The sequence below is a fragment of the Mchenga conophoros genome, linkage group LG17 (genome assembly GCF_057382185.1).
Source record: "Mchenga conophoros isolate Kocher_MC1m ecotype Shallow Benthic linkage group LG17, M_conophoros_male_GT1.1, whole genome shotgun sequence".
Lineage (NCBI taxonomy): Eukaryota > Metazoa > Chordata > Actinopteri > Cichliformes > Cichlidae > Mchenga > Mchenga conophoros.
This window is the reverse complement of record NC_140542.1, coordinates 4,980,871-4,996,127: the sequence shown is the minus strand read 5'-3', so window position 1 is coordinate 4,996,127 and position 15,257 is coordinate 4,980,871. Positions and strand designations below refer to the sequence as shown.

Sequence of the window (15,257 nt, the reverse complement as noted above, 5' to 3'; positions counted from 1 at the left end):
TGTGGATCTCATAAACCCATATTTTATTCACAGTAGTACACAAAAAACAAATGTTTAAAATGGGATAGTCATGATGGGTATAAAAGGAACATTTTATAGAGGCAGAGTTTCTGTTCCTGTTTATATAGCGCCAAATCACAACAGCAGTCACTTCAATCAGCTTTATATTGTAACGTAAAGGACCTACAATAATATAGAGAAAACCTTAGCAATCAGATAACCCCCTTGGTTATTACTTGGTGAGAGTGGGGAGGGAAACAGTGGTTAAGCCTTTTGCAGCATAACTAAGAGGGGATTCAGGGTCACCTGATCCAGCTCTAACGATAAGTTTTTACCACAGTTTTAAAGTAAAGAGGCTGTCTGTCTCCTGAATCTAAACTAAGAGCTGGTTCCACAGAAGAGGGGACTGAAAGATTCTGCCTCTCATTCTACTTTTCAGTAGCTTCAGTAGCCCGGCTTACTACAAGTAAGCCAGCAGTATGAGAGCAAAGTGCTCTATTTGGGTGATACAGTACTATGAGGTCTGTAAGACAAGATGGGGCATGATTATTTAAGACCTTCTGGTCAAAAACAACTCAAAGATTCCTCACAGTGTTACTAGAGAACCAAATTTTCCAGGTCTTTATGTCTTTAAGACATTTCTGCAGTTTAACTAATTGGTGTGTGTTATCTGGCTTCATGGAAAGATAAAGTTGGGTGTCATCTGCATAGCAGTGAAAATGTATGCTATACCTTCTGATGATACTGTCTAAGGGAAGCATGTATAATGTAAACAGAATTGGTTCTAGCACTGAACCCTGTGGAACTCCATAATTAACCTTAGTGTGTCCATTTACATGAACAAATTGGAGTCTATTAGATATATATGATTCAAACCACTGCAGCACATACCTACAGCATGCTCTAATCACTGTAATAAAATATTATGGTCAGCAGTATTGGCCCTAGCAGGACAAACACAGAGATGACTCGACTATCAAAGGCTATAAGAAGATCATTTGTAACCTTCACTAAGGCTGTTTCTGTACTGTGATGCATTCTGAAACCTGAATGAAGCTCCTGAAATAAACCATTCCTCTGCAGTACATAGAAAGAGAAAAATGCACAGTGGGTGGTTTGTTAAGACAACAGTTATAAAAGTGCCATTTAAAAAAAGTCTATTATGCTTTATTTCATATGATTTATAGAAAATTTCAGTATTTACGTTTTGCTACAAGCTCCTTAAACTACAAACACAGTTATCTGTAGGAAAAGCAGAGGCTGTATGAACTCATCCACCTAGAGAAACAAAGGGCAACTGACTTGCAGGAAGAGTTTTGATTCCCACGTTCACGAATGTTAGGGCTCCAATGAATCTAAAATAAGGCCTTGATTGGGCTCAGTTGTGGCTCAAAGCATGAAGCTGTTTAACAACAATAAAAAAATTACGCACAAAAGGAATTACTAATGTAAAAAAAACTCGTGGTTTTATTTATATATGTTTATATATGAATATATGCGGTGGCCCCAAGAGACAAAGCAAGTACAAACTCCAAAACACATTTCTAGCGTTAACTGAACTTCCTTAACAGAGCTACCTAGATCACTTAAATTACATAATTGAAAGCATATGTGTATTGTTTGTGTATTTATACACAAGCACTCATATATATTCAAAAAAAAAAAAAAAAAAGAAGTTCATTTACCTGTTACTACCACACACCAAATCCGGTCGTTGGTACTTCCTGGCTTGTGTAACCACTAGGTAACAAAAGCTCAACACTGCGCCTAGCATCCTGGAGCAGTTGTGTTTTGTATGTGTTTTGGAGTTTGTACGTGTTTTGGAGTTTGTACGTTCTTTGTCGCTAGGGGCCACTGTAAATATACTTTTATTTATTCACTCCACATAAAATGTAATAAATAAATCATATAATACAAAAACCAACTATTTACATTTCAACTTTTAACTATTTAAATTTTCAGCTTTTTCCTTTTAAACAAATTTTAAGTGAAACAACACAAAACACTGCAAACCACAACACAATTAAATATAAATTAAAATATGAAAACAAAAAGAAGATGCACATTCTCTGTCATATGGGCCTGCATGAATAAACTTTCTGAATCCTTTATCATCCGCAACTGAAAATAGTTGTGGATGATTACTATACCTTTCTAATGTGACGTTGTTGTCCCTGGCTCTCTTTCTCTCTCTCTTTCCCTTCTGCTCTGTTCCTGTGCTACTGCGAGTGTAACTACCGCCCCTCCCCCCTCTGCCCAGCGTAAAGCACAAGGCTCGCGTGCGGAGTGAAGGGGGGAAAAAGTGCGAGAGAGAGGGTGAGAGAAAGGGGGAAAGAAAAAAGAAAAACCGGATGCAATGATTGCAAAGTGCTTATGCTGGTATGGTTTAAGTGTCCTCTTTTGCATTTTCCTCCGCATGACAACATGTACTTATGTAACATATATGTTTTTCTAGGCTTGCTTTTAGTGACCATGACGGTCTCAAAGTTCAGCTCGACTTTCATGCTTTTGAACAAAGGCTTTGTTGAAATGTAACCACGTCGACTCACTCTTAGCAGTGCTGCTTTTAAAAACAACTAATTAATTTTTCCAGTCATATGACTGCCACTATCATCAAGTGCCAGCCACTTTGACTTTAATTCAATGTTAAACAGAGAAGTTCATCAGTGTTTTACAACTCTGTTTCCTCCCATTTTCAAAGTTAAAACTTTCAGATCTGGCCTCACAAAACCTTTTTCTTTCTTCCAGTGGAGGGCAAGCAGTTACTAATTACCTTGCACTGCTTTTCATCCAACTATATCAGGTTCAAATGCTGATGCTCACATTTGTGGTGTGCTGCCTAACTCCACAACAGATAGGCCTCAACAACAAAGTGACATAGTTCTTGAGCAGCTTGTTTACCAGACCTGTTTGGCTATACGTAACTCTTCATGTTAAATCTTCAAAGCAAATCACACTCTCCTAGGTACAACCAGAAGGTTGCAGGTAAGAATCTGGTGACCGTGATATGTTTTTCCTTGATGCCTTGTGTTTTGGAGCCATTCTGTTTTCAGGTATCAGTGTCATTGTTTGACCTCCACATTTCACACAGGATCTCCAGAAGCTAGTACGACTTGGAGTCTCTCACTATGTGGAGACTTTACTAAAGCCATGTCACTGTCTTTCGCTGCTTATGAATATTGTGTAACTAGAAGGTCATACAGATTCAGGCAAATGAGTCTGAATTAGCCTCACCGCTGGACAAAACAGCAACTGCGATAACAGGAACATAAAAAGAAGCACTTATCTAATTCAGGGTGGGTTGGAGCCTATCACAGTTATCATAGGGCAAAGGGTGGGATACGCCCTAGACAGGTCACCAGTATAAGTGCACAGACACAATAACACCCACAGAAATTTAAAATCAATTAACCTAACAAGCATTTATCTGGACTGTGAGAGGAAGCCAGAGTACCAGGAGACAACACACACAGGAACAGGGAGAACTTGCAAGCTCCACACAGACAGGGACTATCAGATAAAAACAAACCACCTCAAATGACTCTCCTCTTGAATTCGAGTTAAGTTTCTTGTGCGCTCAACAGAGAAAGTTCTATTTTGTAGGAGTGAGTGGATGATTACCGTCCGGTTTAATCCAGTCACTGGAACTTAAATTATTACAAACCCCAAACTTTCTGTGTATGAAACTCAAAACCACAGTCTGTTTATATAGCAGTCAATTCTGAGTTTTATTGCTAATATTAGCAAAATACACTACATTTATTACATGAAGCTCAAAAACTCCTGTTGAAAGATTAAAAATGCCATTAAAGATGCAAAAATAAACATTCTCATTAATTTACAAGGCAGAATGCCGCAAGATTAAGGCCTCTGTTAGTGTCAATTCACAAGTGCAACATCACTTAAACACTTTCATTAATCTTTCTTTCCACTTAATCCCTTTTTGAACTTCACACTCTGTCACTCGTAACACACTCGGTTTTCTTTATGCAAAAATCAATTATTATTTAGAATCCTCATTTGTGTAATTAATGTCTTCTTTTTTTCCCACTTGGCTAAACAACTTTACAGATGGATTTTAGAAGGATCTCTGTGCAGTAAAACACTGTTAAATGTTGAATTATATGCAGACTAATCCAGTGCATTTAGGTGAAAGAAAATCAGTGACTGTTTTCGCATAAATTAGATAAGAGTTGTTTGAAGCCCTTGCAGAGCCCTCAGCAGAAAAACCCGAAAACTTTGCTGCAGTGATCCAAAGCCTGTTGCTTCTCATTCAGCCGCTGTGCTGAGATGGCGAAGTTTGAGCTCAGTTTCATCACCCCGCAGAAGCGTCTTCACATCGAAATCCTCTCTCCCTGCACCAGACGACCCCGAATTGCCCAGGTGTCCTGTGAGAGAGACGGATTTGAAGGAGAGGTTAGCCACAAAAACAAATCCCTTTTATTTTCCTCTGTTTTAATGTTATTCTAATAGCAAATTTTGGAGTTTACAGGAACAGAAATTCCTTTAGCTTTTCATCAGACATCAGCTGCTCATTATGAGCCAGCTCATAATAATAGCAATCTTATTTAAGCCGTGTTTGAAAGGTTTAGCAGATGGTGGTTACATGTAAGCCAGGTTTGATGTTTTTTATCTTTGTGTTTACATAAAGTAAAACCAATGTGTTGTATTCTGTCTGACTCTGTTGCCAACTTCCTGAAATGTCTGTCGGGTGTTTTGTTCATATAATGGGAAGAATGTGACTTTAATTCAATTTCAGCAGGAAAGTTTCTACACAGTCTTTATTCTCAGGTTGTTTTCTCGTTTAGGGCAATTACATCCACTAAGCCACACTTCATTCTAAAGATGCATTAACTGAGTATCTTGCTGCGCTCAGTTTCTGTTTTATATATATAATGACACGCCAGGTTGCACGCTTCCTGGCACACATGCTAAGCAGAGGCTGACCTCGAGGTAAATGTAGCCCATAACAGGATCTTATAACGGGGGCTTGTAAACGATAACGAGACAGACCAGGGATGTTGTTACCTAACGATGCCACTGTAATTTTAACTTTTTATAAATAGATTAAAATCATTAAGTTAAGACGTTTGAATAAAGCTCAGGCGATCATTACGTGCATATGTACAAACATTGATGATATGTGGCAGACTACAAAAAGGCTGATTACAAATGTGAAACGTTGATTTCAAAAGATTTTATTTTGAAGTAGCCTTGCATGGACTACATGACCACAGCACCTGCTTCCTGCCCTGGGCATCACATGTAATTGACAACCTGTGTCTGACTTTGCTTCCAGTTCCTTGTTATGGTTTAACTTTGTTATTACTCCCTCTTTCATTGCCCAGAGCTTTAACGTGGACACTTTCTGGGATTGTGAGCTATCAGTGCTTAAAGCTAGTGATAAATCAACTGTAAACGTATTTATGTGATTAAAAATATAAGGAAAAGCATAAGAGGCTCCTTTTAATCAAAAAGTAATAATGGAAAGAATAAGATAAATGAAGCTTGGATGTACGTGTCTGACCTTGAAAGTGAGTTCATCACCAACAGCGTGCCTCCTCACTATGATCTCCTTCACCTCTTTCTCTATGTTTTCCTGTGTGGTTCCTTTCACGTCAATGTAATAGCAATCACCGCTGGCATAGTGGCAGGAGATGGCCTGTGAAAACACACACAGATATCACACCTCATTACTCGTATGCAAAAAGAAATACCACAAATAATCATGTGGTTGTATGGAGCTAATTTGCATTAGAAAATATCAGGATCTCAGGTGGACTCTGGGTAATGCAGTACCTTGCGGAAGCCCTGTGTCTGGTTCATGCCAGATCCGTGGATGAGCAGTGGGTGGAAGAAGACTGTGTCACCCTTTTCCATTTCTAGGTGCACCCTGGGGTGCTCCGGGTCATAGTCTCGGACTCCATGGTACATCTTGTTCACCCCGCCCTGAGGACACATGCAATTATTTAAACACTCTGTGTGTGTACATCCTAGCAGGCATGACTGTAGCTGTTACAGTGTTGTGTGTACCTCCCACTCAGGATAGTCATGTTCCTGCAGCGTGCCCTTGTGTGATCCTGGCAGGACGACCAGGCAGCCGTTCTGTCTGTTCACAGTCTCCATAGCTGTCCACGCACAGACGATCCGATCGACTGGTCGAAAGGGAAAGTAATGCAGATCCTGATGCATCGGGTGACGGGACGTCTTCTTACCTGGAATGACAGAAGACACGTTAGACATTACGGTCCCAAACTCGTTTTCATTTTATTTTCTTCACACAAATCACACCTTAAAGATACTCTATGTTATGTTTGAGCTTAAGAAATGGATTGATGCTTCAGATAGATAAAGAACTGGCCGTTCAGAGGGAAGATTACTAGCACAGTCTAAAAAGAAAAGCTAATAACAATCAAACACACATCAAGAGTGTTGATGTAATTATGATCACTGCCACAAGAGGGAGACAAAACTAAGGGACACGTCCAGTTATTACATTGGTTATTATTTATCTGCACAATACTTGTCCTAAAAAGAGTCACGTACCTAAAAATACTGAGTTTAAGAGTAAACCCAAGAAGTACGCAGCATCCAAGTAAGTATTAAGTATTTGTGACTTTGTGGGCCAAACATTTTAGTGAGAATTGAAATACCTGCATCAGGAGGTTTGTTGATCAGCATTGTGTGCATTGCCATGATGTTCGGTCCAATGAAACACTCAACATACTTCAGGATCTGATAAAGAAAAGCAAAAATTTTTGTTCTGATAGTCTTCAGGCTTGACTTATTTCATTGTTTATCAAAAGAAACAAATTCAATGCCTATTCATTTTTTTGTTTGTGAAAAACATTTAGACATCCAGATTAATGATTGAAGTCCATGTAATGTTTTCTGCTTTATCACCTGTGTGATTACTGATAGCACCTCTGTGAGGCACCAAACCCTTTTTATCAGAATTAATTTGGCAATTAACACAGAAAAAACAACCATCCTTTGACAAAACAGTCAGATTTATCCAACTTCTTGCTTCCCCCACTTCCGTACCATTGATTCATTGAACTCTCTGGCAGCTGCTCTATTCCCATGTTGTTGCAGTATATTAATGACTAACCTCGTATTGTGGATGGATTATCTCAGTTGTTTTCCTGACTGAAGTTTGGTCCATTTAGAGCAGGGGTGGGCAATTCCAGGTCCCGAGGGCCGGTGTCCCTGCAGGTTTTAGATGTGTCCTTGAACCAACACAGCTGATTTAAATGGCTAAATTAGCTCCTCAACATGTCCTGAAGTTCTCCAGAGGCCTGGTAATGAACTAATCATCTGATTCAGGTGTGTTGATCCAAGGTGAGATCTAAAACCTGCAGGACACCAGCCCTCGGGGCCTGGAATTGCCCACCCCTGATTTAGAGCATCCTGCCATGCGATTGCATTTGTCCCTAACCATCAGGAACCTTCACGTTAACTTTTATCGAGTGGAAAAAAACTTAGCGTCCATCCTCCAGTTTCAGTGGTTATGTTATGCTAACATAGCTGTGTCACTACAAATGTCACTGCTGTTTAGTTTTCTGTCCTCATTTATGTTGGAAGTGATAGCAGAGCTGTACGTTTTAATTTTTTCAGAAATCTCTCAGTCAGAACATGCTATATCATGTTTAGGTAACTAGCGAAACTAGTGAGCTAACTTCCGCTAATTTCTAACTCTGTTAAATTCAATAAATTCTGCTTTCATGGATGCCTCATTCTCCGTTGCCGCCATGCTTTTTCGGCCATGTGCATATGAAAACAAAGGCACTGCGCATGCGCGTTTTACCCATATTCTATTGCAATATTTTATTTTCTTATTGTTGCATAACATTGTACCGGTATTACTGTAAAGGGTATAATATGGCCCAGCCCTACGAAAAACCCTACTGCTGTGTGTATTGTCTTTGTTTGTATGTGGCGTTCCAGTACCTTTGGTAGAGAGCAGTACCGGAACAGCTCAGGATCCTCCTGAAAGTCCTGCACTTTTGAGACAGCTCTCTGATGTGGGACAAACTCGGACTTTGCTATAGCCACGTCTCTCATCACCACCAGACCGGGAACCTTTATTTCCTGTCGACAGATCCGTTCAAACTCCCCCCTGAAGGAGGCACCAAAACACACACACACAACAGTCAGGACGGAAACATGTCTCACAGATGTTCTGTTAGGTTTAGGTAAGGTGAGTATGGAGGTCAGTCAATGGCATCAACTACTACATCCTCCAGGAACTGACTGTGCACTCTCACCACATGAAGCTGTGCACTGTCATTCACCAGGACAAACCCAGGACTTGCTGCACCAATGTAGGGTCTGAGACTGAGTCCAAGGATTTCAAGGATGCTGTTGCCAAGCCTGTAGGTCTGTGTCCCTTCATGGATTTGCCTCCAAAGACTATTACTGACTCACCACCAAACCGGTCATGCTAAACAATGTTACAGGCAGCGTAATGTTCTTCACGGATTCGCCAGAGCCTTTCACGTCTGTCACATGTGCTCAGAGTGAACCTGCTCTCCTCTGTGAAAAAAAAGGGTGCCAGTGGTGGACCTGACAATTCTGGTATCTTATGACAAATGCCAAGCAGTGAGCAGTGAGTGCAGGGCCCACTAGAGGACATTGGTCCGCCCTCATAACGTCACATTTCTGATACTTTAGTCAGAGACATTCACACCAGTAAACAGCTGGAGGTCATTTGTGGCTCTGGGAGTGCTCAACCTGTTCTTCCTTGCAGACAATGAGCAGATACTGGTCCTGCTGATGGGTTAAGGACCTTCTACAGCCCTGTCCAGCTCTCCTAGAGTAACTGTCTGTCTGTTGAAATCTCTACCATGATCTTGAGACTGTACTGGACTGCAAAACTTCAGGCAATGGCATGTATTGATGTTCCATCTTGGAGGAGTTAAACTACCTATGCAAGATCTGTAGGGTCTCCCCTCATGCTGCCAGTAGTGACACTGACCCTAGCCAAATGCAAAACTAGTGTAATAAAAACAGTCAGATGAGCAGGTAAAATGTCACTGTCCTCCAGCTGTAAAACTGTGCCTGTTTTGGGAGTTGTCTCACTGTTGCTCCTCTAGTACACCTGTTGTTAATTTCATTAACACCAAAACAGCTGAAATGGAATAACAACCCCTCTGCTAATTAAATGACCAGATCAATATCCCATAAGTTTAACTGACTTGATTCTACACTCTGATTAAAGTGTTCCTTAAACAGTCACTGTAAAATTGGTAGATTTTCCTATGGCCAAACTTTCACATACTGAGTACAGTGCATGTATGAATAATCTCCAAGAGATAAAACGATCAGCCTTTGGACCGCTGTAAATATTTAGTTTTCCTGCTTATGAAAGATCAGGTATCCTTGTCTACCTTCTGTACGAGGGCCAGCCAATCAGAAGAAAGCTAGCTCAAAGGGGATGAAAGCTAAAACTGATTGAAATGATGGGGGATCTGCCAAAGGCTGGCATAAAATAAATAATCAATATTTTGAACTGTAACCTATTCAAGTAAAAATAATTATTTTATGTGTTTGTGCTTTTTAAAAAGTACTTATTTCATTTATTATTTATTGCCAAGTGTCTGATGTTACCTGAACCTGTCGATGTCCTGCTTGGACACCAGATTTCTGATGAGAAGGAAGCCATTTTCCTCATAGAAGAGCCGCTGTTCCGGGGTCAGCAGGTCATTATCCAAAGTATACCTGCCAAATTGAAAAAAATAAAAAAATAAAAAAGCTTGCCTTGCCTTTTGAGCCAATGGCACTGTGGCACCACTTGCTATTACACATGGAGAGCAGAAAAGTGGGACACTGTGGACCTGATCAATAGAAGAAACTGTGGGAAAGGTGAACGATAAACATGATTGCTGAGTGCATAAAAACCTTTAGCCCGACGCGGAGCTTAGGTGTGTCCTTACCTCAGTCTCTGTGGGTGACCGTAGCTGACGGTTTCAGCAGACGTGGGTGCAGCTCTCTTCAGCAAATCAGTCAAGGATAACAAAAACAAAAAACACGGGGGAAATGTCTGCTATACAGCAGCGAGAGATTATGATTTATAGATTTCAGATCATTTCCAAGATTTTACAGTGAAACATTCTGCCTTTCTGCCAAAATATGTGAAAATGTCTTTTATGTGAAAATCTGCATTGGTGCTCCATATTAAAACCAGGGAAACCGACAACACTTTTTAAAAAAACAAATCACATGTATAAATTTGTAACTAGCTTATCTTTAAGTTGACCTATCTACAGATAGACCTAACAGATTACACCTATTATTTAACAGGTTGATATAGACAATAATCCAATAACAGTCGTTTCCGAGCCCTAAGTAACAGTTATAAATGTCTCCAGCTAGCTAGCATTAAAAACGTTTATTGCAAATGATATGCAGTCCAAACAAACACACTTGTAGAGAAACAACGGCGAACACGAAAATAACTAGCGGTGTTAACAGCGCAAGAATAGTTACAGGCATTCAGCTCCTGTCCTTATGTCAGTATTCTCCGGGAGGCCTGCAGTCCACCGCGGGTTCCCAGTAGCGGAGTATCAGTGTTATCGGGCGCTCACTGCTTCGCTATAGGCTAAGAGCCTCCAACGAGCCGATTTATCGCAAATACGAATTAAAAAAGATACAATCCCCGCAGGATGTCTGTCAAGATGGTTGATAATGACTCGGAGTCTCTCCAGAGGACGAGACATTTTCTGTCAAGTAGCAGTGCGTCGTGTCCTCTGTAAAAGTAGTGGAGAAGTGGGTTGTTGTACTTTACGTACCTCCGCTGACTGGGGCAAAGGCTAGCATGATGACACGCTCTGTGAATGTGCTGTTATGCAAAACACCTACAGTCGTTTATGGATCCGTTAAAACACAGCCCAGTCATTATCACAACGCCGTAACAAGTTTAATAGAATCAAAAATACTTCAATGATTTGTAAGGGAAATTATATTTCCCCTCCTGTGACTAGATGAACGGATCCTTTAAAAATAGCAGGAATATCGCAAAAATGCTAATGGTGTAAACGGGTAAAGAAAAATCAAAACTCTATTGTAGAGTTCAAGCATTTTTATCCCTTTAGCAAACCTTTTCAGCTGTTAGTGAACGTTATTTATTGCAAACAACGGGATTTCATAAGGATTATTTCCAGCATCACTAGTAATTAAAGTTTTATCCAGCAGGGGGGCGCCACACAACAATAATTATTCTCATCAGCTTTATAATTTATGCTAATTTCGAAGCTGTTGAAACCCTGAGCGCTATTTAACCATTCCATCATTTTTGGCATCTTCAACAAACACAGACTATTTTGTAATAGAAGTTGAATCGATGAAATAATCGATCTACTCATTTAAAGACTGAAATGGACAGTGTTGCATTGTTATAGTGATGAGTTACAAATGAAAAGGAACGGTATGCTAACAAAACCTGCAGCTGTTTCTTATTTTATCTATTTCCCAACTTTGACAAACTATACTGTACTTAACTTCTAGTTTTACCTACGAGCTAACAAACAAAAAGGCACACAAAATAGCACTTAGAATGTATAATATGCAGTATGTATGTATGTATAGTTTTTGGTGTATGCGTCTATCTAGACGTTTTTCTTTACGTTTTTCAAGTCTATGATGTGGAAGATGTCTGTACAAAAAAAACAGCTTTTAGTTTGCACACTGACCAGATAGACATCACAGTGGCTTTTATTTTGGAAATTGCAATAGAACAGACCTTTGTTTTGAAATGTCAGCGGAAGTGCCATTATCGTAATCTACCTTACATGCTCGCACCCCTCCCGTCTCCGCACTCGACATCCTCCAGCCTCTTTAAACTGTCTCCGCTGCCGAAACAGACGACTTTTTCGGGTTTCGGTCTGTGTCTGTTCGCCCGCACACTCGCACACCCTTCTGCTTGTTTCGGAGGATATTTCTTTCTCTGGCGGAGCGTGTGGAGCACAACCCGAGCACAGACGGAGCTGTGTTTCAGGCTACTTCAGTGGGCGGGTAAAGCGGAGGAGGGCATCCGGGCCTGGCAGCTCCGGAGGGTCGGCTTGAAAACGACGGAATTCACCATTTTCAGGTAAATTCGTTGATGGGTCACTTTCAGGTAACGCTTAATGAACAAGCAGGAGGCTAGGCTTCGCCCGGCGACAAAAGACGAAGTCTGAATGGTGGCCATTGGAAATGGCAAAACAGAGGAAACGGCAGCTGGAGAATAATACAGCCAGACTCTTACTGTAATTCATATATTACTCTTTATCCAGCACGATTATACGTGTTGTTTTTGCGCCTCAAACAATATCTTATTTCACGGTATGTTTGTTTACATAACGTGGCTCAGGCATCGGCAGCCAGAATGTCACCAGCGATAGAAAGCGAACTGTAGATTAAAAGATGAAATAATGCATCCTCGAAATCGCCCTAAATCCCAATGAAAACCGTATGGATCATTGCAGGTATAATGCAAGACCTGTACACAACATATTCATGTCACCCCAAACCTGCTCACAATACACTGTAGCTATACAATGAGGCTTCCCTTTAAAGGAGTAGAGGTGCATTTACCATCAACCGGCCTTTGACTTCATATAAGTGTGAAAGAAATGGCTTCTCTGCTACAGTCAGCGCCTTTACTTCAGCTTGTGCCACGTTTTTGCTGATGTGAAAGCACTGTGGAACAAAGTTGGAATACAAACATTATGAAACTGAGTTAAATCCCTTAAAATAACCTCCAAAGAACTCTTGACTTTTACCAAACTGTGGTTGTTCCTGTCAAGTTATTTGAATACGGTTGAGACACGTTGCTGAAAGTGGAAGATAAGAGACATGCCCTTGAAAATAAGTATTATGGACTGACTGTGTTTAAGCAGACACAAGCTCAAGGGTATTTTAATCTAATGCACCAGGAACACACTGCCCTGCTGTTACCCTGAAAACAGTGACCTGATCTTAGGTACACTATTGTCCTAGAGTTTCGCCTTTTTTTTTCTTCTCCCAAATCGAATACAAAAGCATAAAAAACAAGCAATTACACAACTAGAAATCCAGCATAAATCATTTCAGTTATTATCACCATTCAATAATATTAGAGCTCTGCCTATATGAAAGTTAAAAATTTCTGATTATGAAATTAGAAAGACAGTTTGCATTGTTGAAAGGGAAATAGCTCTGCAGTATTGAGCACTTCTCACCCATCTTTGCCGGGAAATGCCTGTGATGCTTTTAGGCTCTTTTCTATTTCCCGTTTGACCTGCATTCAATTCCAGTGTCCTTCATCTGGAACAACTAGCTGTTCAATTATGTGTATTTGCGAATCTGCATGTGTGCGTTTTGACCCACATTCAGATCTGGGCTGCTGGCTGTGGGAACGATACACCCTGAGAGAGCGACATTAATTACCCTGACAGCTCCCACTCCATGCCTGTAGGCCCGTATAGCAGTGCACATATCGATCAGTCTCTGCATTGTGCCACGATTGTGGGAGGTGTATGTGTGTGCACACCCACTCTATGTTTCTCTCTTTTGCTCCTGGGACTGACACATGAGGATGTATATTATAATGATCTGTCTTCTAGAAGAATGTGGGATGTGTCAGTGGTTTCGATCTGAGAAATCAAAGTGTCTTGTGAAGGACTTGTGAAGCAGGTGTCAGCGATTAGTTTGGAACTTCCTGTCAGAGCGAGTAAGTGACGAATTGGATCAGAGTACTAACTTTGGTGTAGAAGCAAGTATGAGATTGTTAGAACAAAAGGTTTTTGTTTTGTTTTTTTTCTTTTACCATTCAGAGTGACACTGGGCTGTGATTTTAATTTTTCTGTGTCATATTAAAATCAGACAATGTGACTTTGCAGGTGGTTTCCCACATCTCAGAAAAAAATCCTAATGAGATCATCGGGGGATATCCAGTCTTAGCTTAGACAAAAAACTGAAAGGACAGAAAAAGACATGTTTGTGTCATTGAAAACATTACCTTAGTATGGGGTAAACCGCTGTCTCCCTGGTGAACAGCTGTACAGCTCTCTGTATCTGCTATCTGCAATTTTAACTTGAATCAGTTAGTTTTTGCCTGCATCACTGCCGTGGCTTATGTTATGGAGCTCTATATTTTTATTCTACCAGGGTAGCTTTGAGTGATTTACAGGTCAGGACGGTCCTTACTTTTCTTATACTGTGCCTTGATGCAGCACTTAGGATACATCCTTTCTGAACCAAAACATTTTTTTTAAATTCTCCATTGCGTTAAGCCAGCTTTTTTTTCTGATTGGCTGCCACATTTAAACAGAAGGTTTGAACAGTAGGTGAGTGGGGCTTCTGTCCTTACGGCTAGATGTGACCATATTAGGGACCTGCTGACCATTAACATAGAGCAGGGGTCCCCAATCCCAGTCCATGAGGGCCGGTGTCTCTGCAGGTTTTAGATCTCACCCTGGGTCAACACACCTGAATCACATGATTAGTTCATTACCAGGCCTCTGGAGAACTTCAAGACATGTTGAGAAGGTAATCCCAGTCCACCGGCCCTCGTGGACTGGGATTGGGGACCCCTGACATAGAGTTAAAAATCTGAATGTCTTAAACACAGCAGTGGGAGCAGTCTGTAGCCGTACAGGGATAAATTATACATACACTGACCTTAATATTTTAGATTTCTGAAATCTGTAATCTGAGCAGGAACTGCTGTAAGAGTATAAACATAACAGGAAATAAGGAAAAGCTCAGTAGATCCACTGTAACTGCCACAAAGTATTTAGGAAAATATGTTATATTCCATCACATTTTAACTTAGCTGCTGCAGTGATGTAGATGATAATGGCAAGAAAATCATCAGAAAAGTGTTTTGTTTGTTTGTTTTTCTTCTTTTTACTCGTTAGTTTTTCACAAAACACCTAAATGTTTTGTAGGAAGAAGTGAATTAGCGAATGGTGGCTTATAATAATTGTGGCAATATCCCAACATGCTTTGTAGCCAAGCAGACTGCACTTCCAAAACACTGTTGCTATTGACAACCAGTCGAATAGCTTTCTCTCTCCCTCGTCAAAGGAGCTTGTAAAGAAAAGCGTCTGGACTTCTTTAAGTTGCATGAAGACGTTTCACCTCTCAGCCGAGAAGCTTCGTCAGTTCTAAGGTCAAATGGCAGAGAGTCCCAGATTTAAACCCAGTGGGGGTATCCCCCCCACAGAGGGACAAAAGGACCCCCTGATGATCCTCTAATCACCTGAGCCAAGGTGTGAAAGCGGGTGTGGGTCCCA

General features: G+C 40.6%; 2 protein-coding genes across 3 annotated transcripts in view; one reads left to right on the top strand and one right to left on the bottom strand.

Annotated features, from left to right (window-relative positions):
• Positions 1 to 3,703: 3,703 nt before the first annotated feature.
• Positions 3,704 to 10,811, bottom strand: phyh (phytanoyl-CoA 2-hydroxylase). 2 transcript variants are annotated; one of them, XM_085251914.1, is made up of 9 exons: positions 10,653 to 10,811; positions 9,936 to 9,991; positions 9,610 to 9,720; positions 7,951 to 8,119; positions 6,654 to 6,735; positions 6,034 to 6,215; positions 5,800 to 5,949; positions 5,528 to 5,662; positions 3,704 to 4,388 (listed from the first exon to the last, which is right to left on the bottom strand). In XM_085251914.1, exons 1-9 carry the CDS (start codon positions 10,716 to 10,718, stop codon positions 4,335 to 4,337), a joined length of 1,005 nt encoding a protein of 334 aa, XP_085108040.1. In that variant the 5' UTR covers positions 10,719 to 10,811; the 3' UTR covers positions 3,704 to 4,334. The 2 variants fall into 2 exon arrangements, with proteins under 2 accessions (XP_085108040.1, XP_085108041.1); XM_085251915.1 differs by lacking the exon at positions 10,653 to 10,811 and adding an exon at positions 10,489 to 10,509 and having other exon boundaries at positions 9,936 to 10,045.
• A 961-nt stretch (positions 10,812 to 11,772) lies between these two features.
• The window catches only part of cdk17 (cyclin dependent kinase 17), a 54,724-nt gene continuing 51,239 nt past the window's right edge, over positions 11,773 to 15,257 (top strand). Inside the window, exon 1 of the mRNA XM_085251911.1 lies at positions 11,773 to 12,088. The gene's annotated coding sequence lies outside the window, so the exon portion shown is untranslated. The remainder of the gene's footprint in view (positions 12,089 to 15,257) is intronic.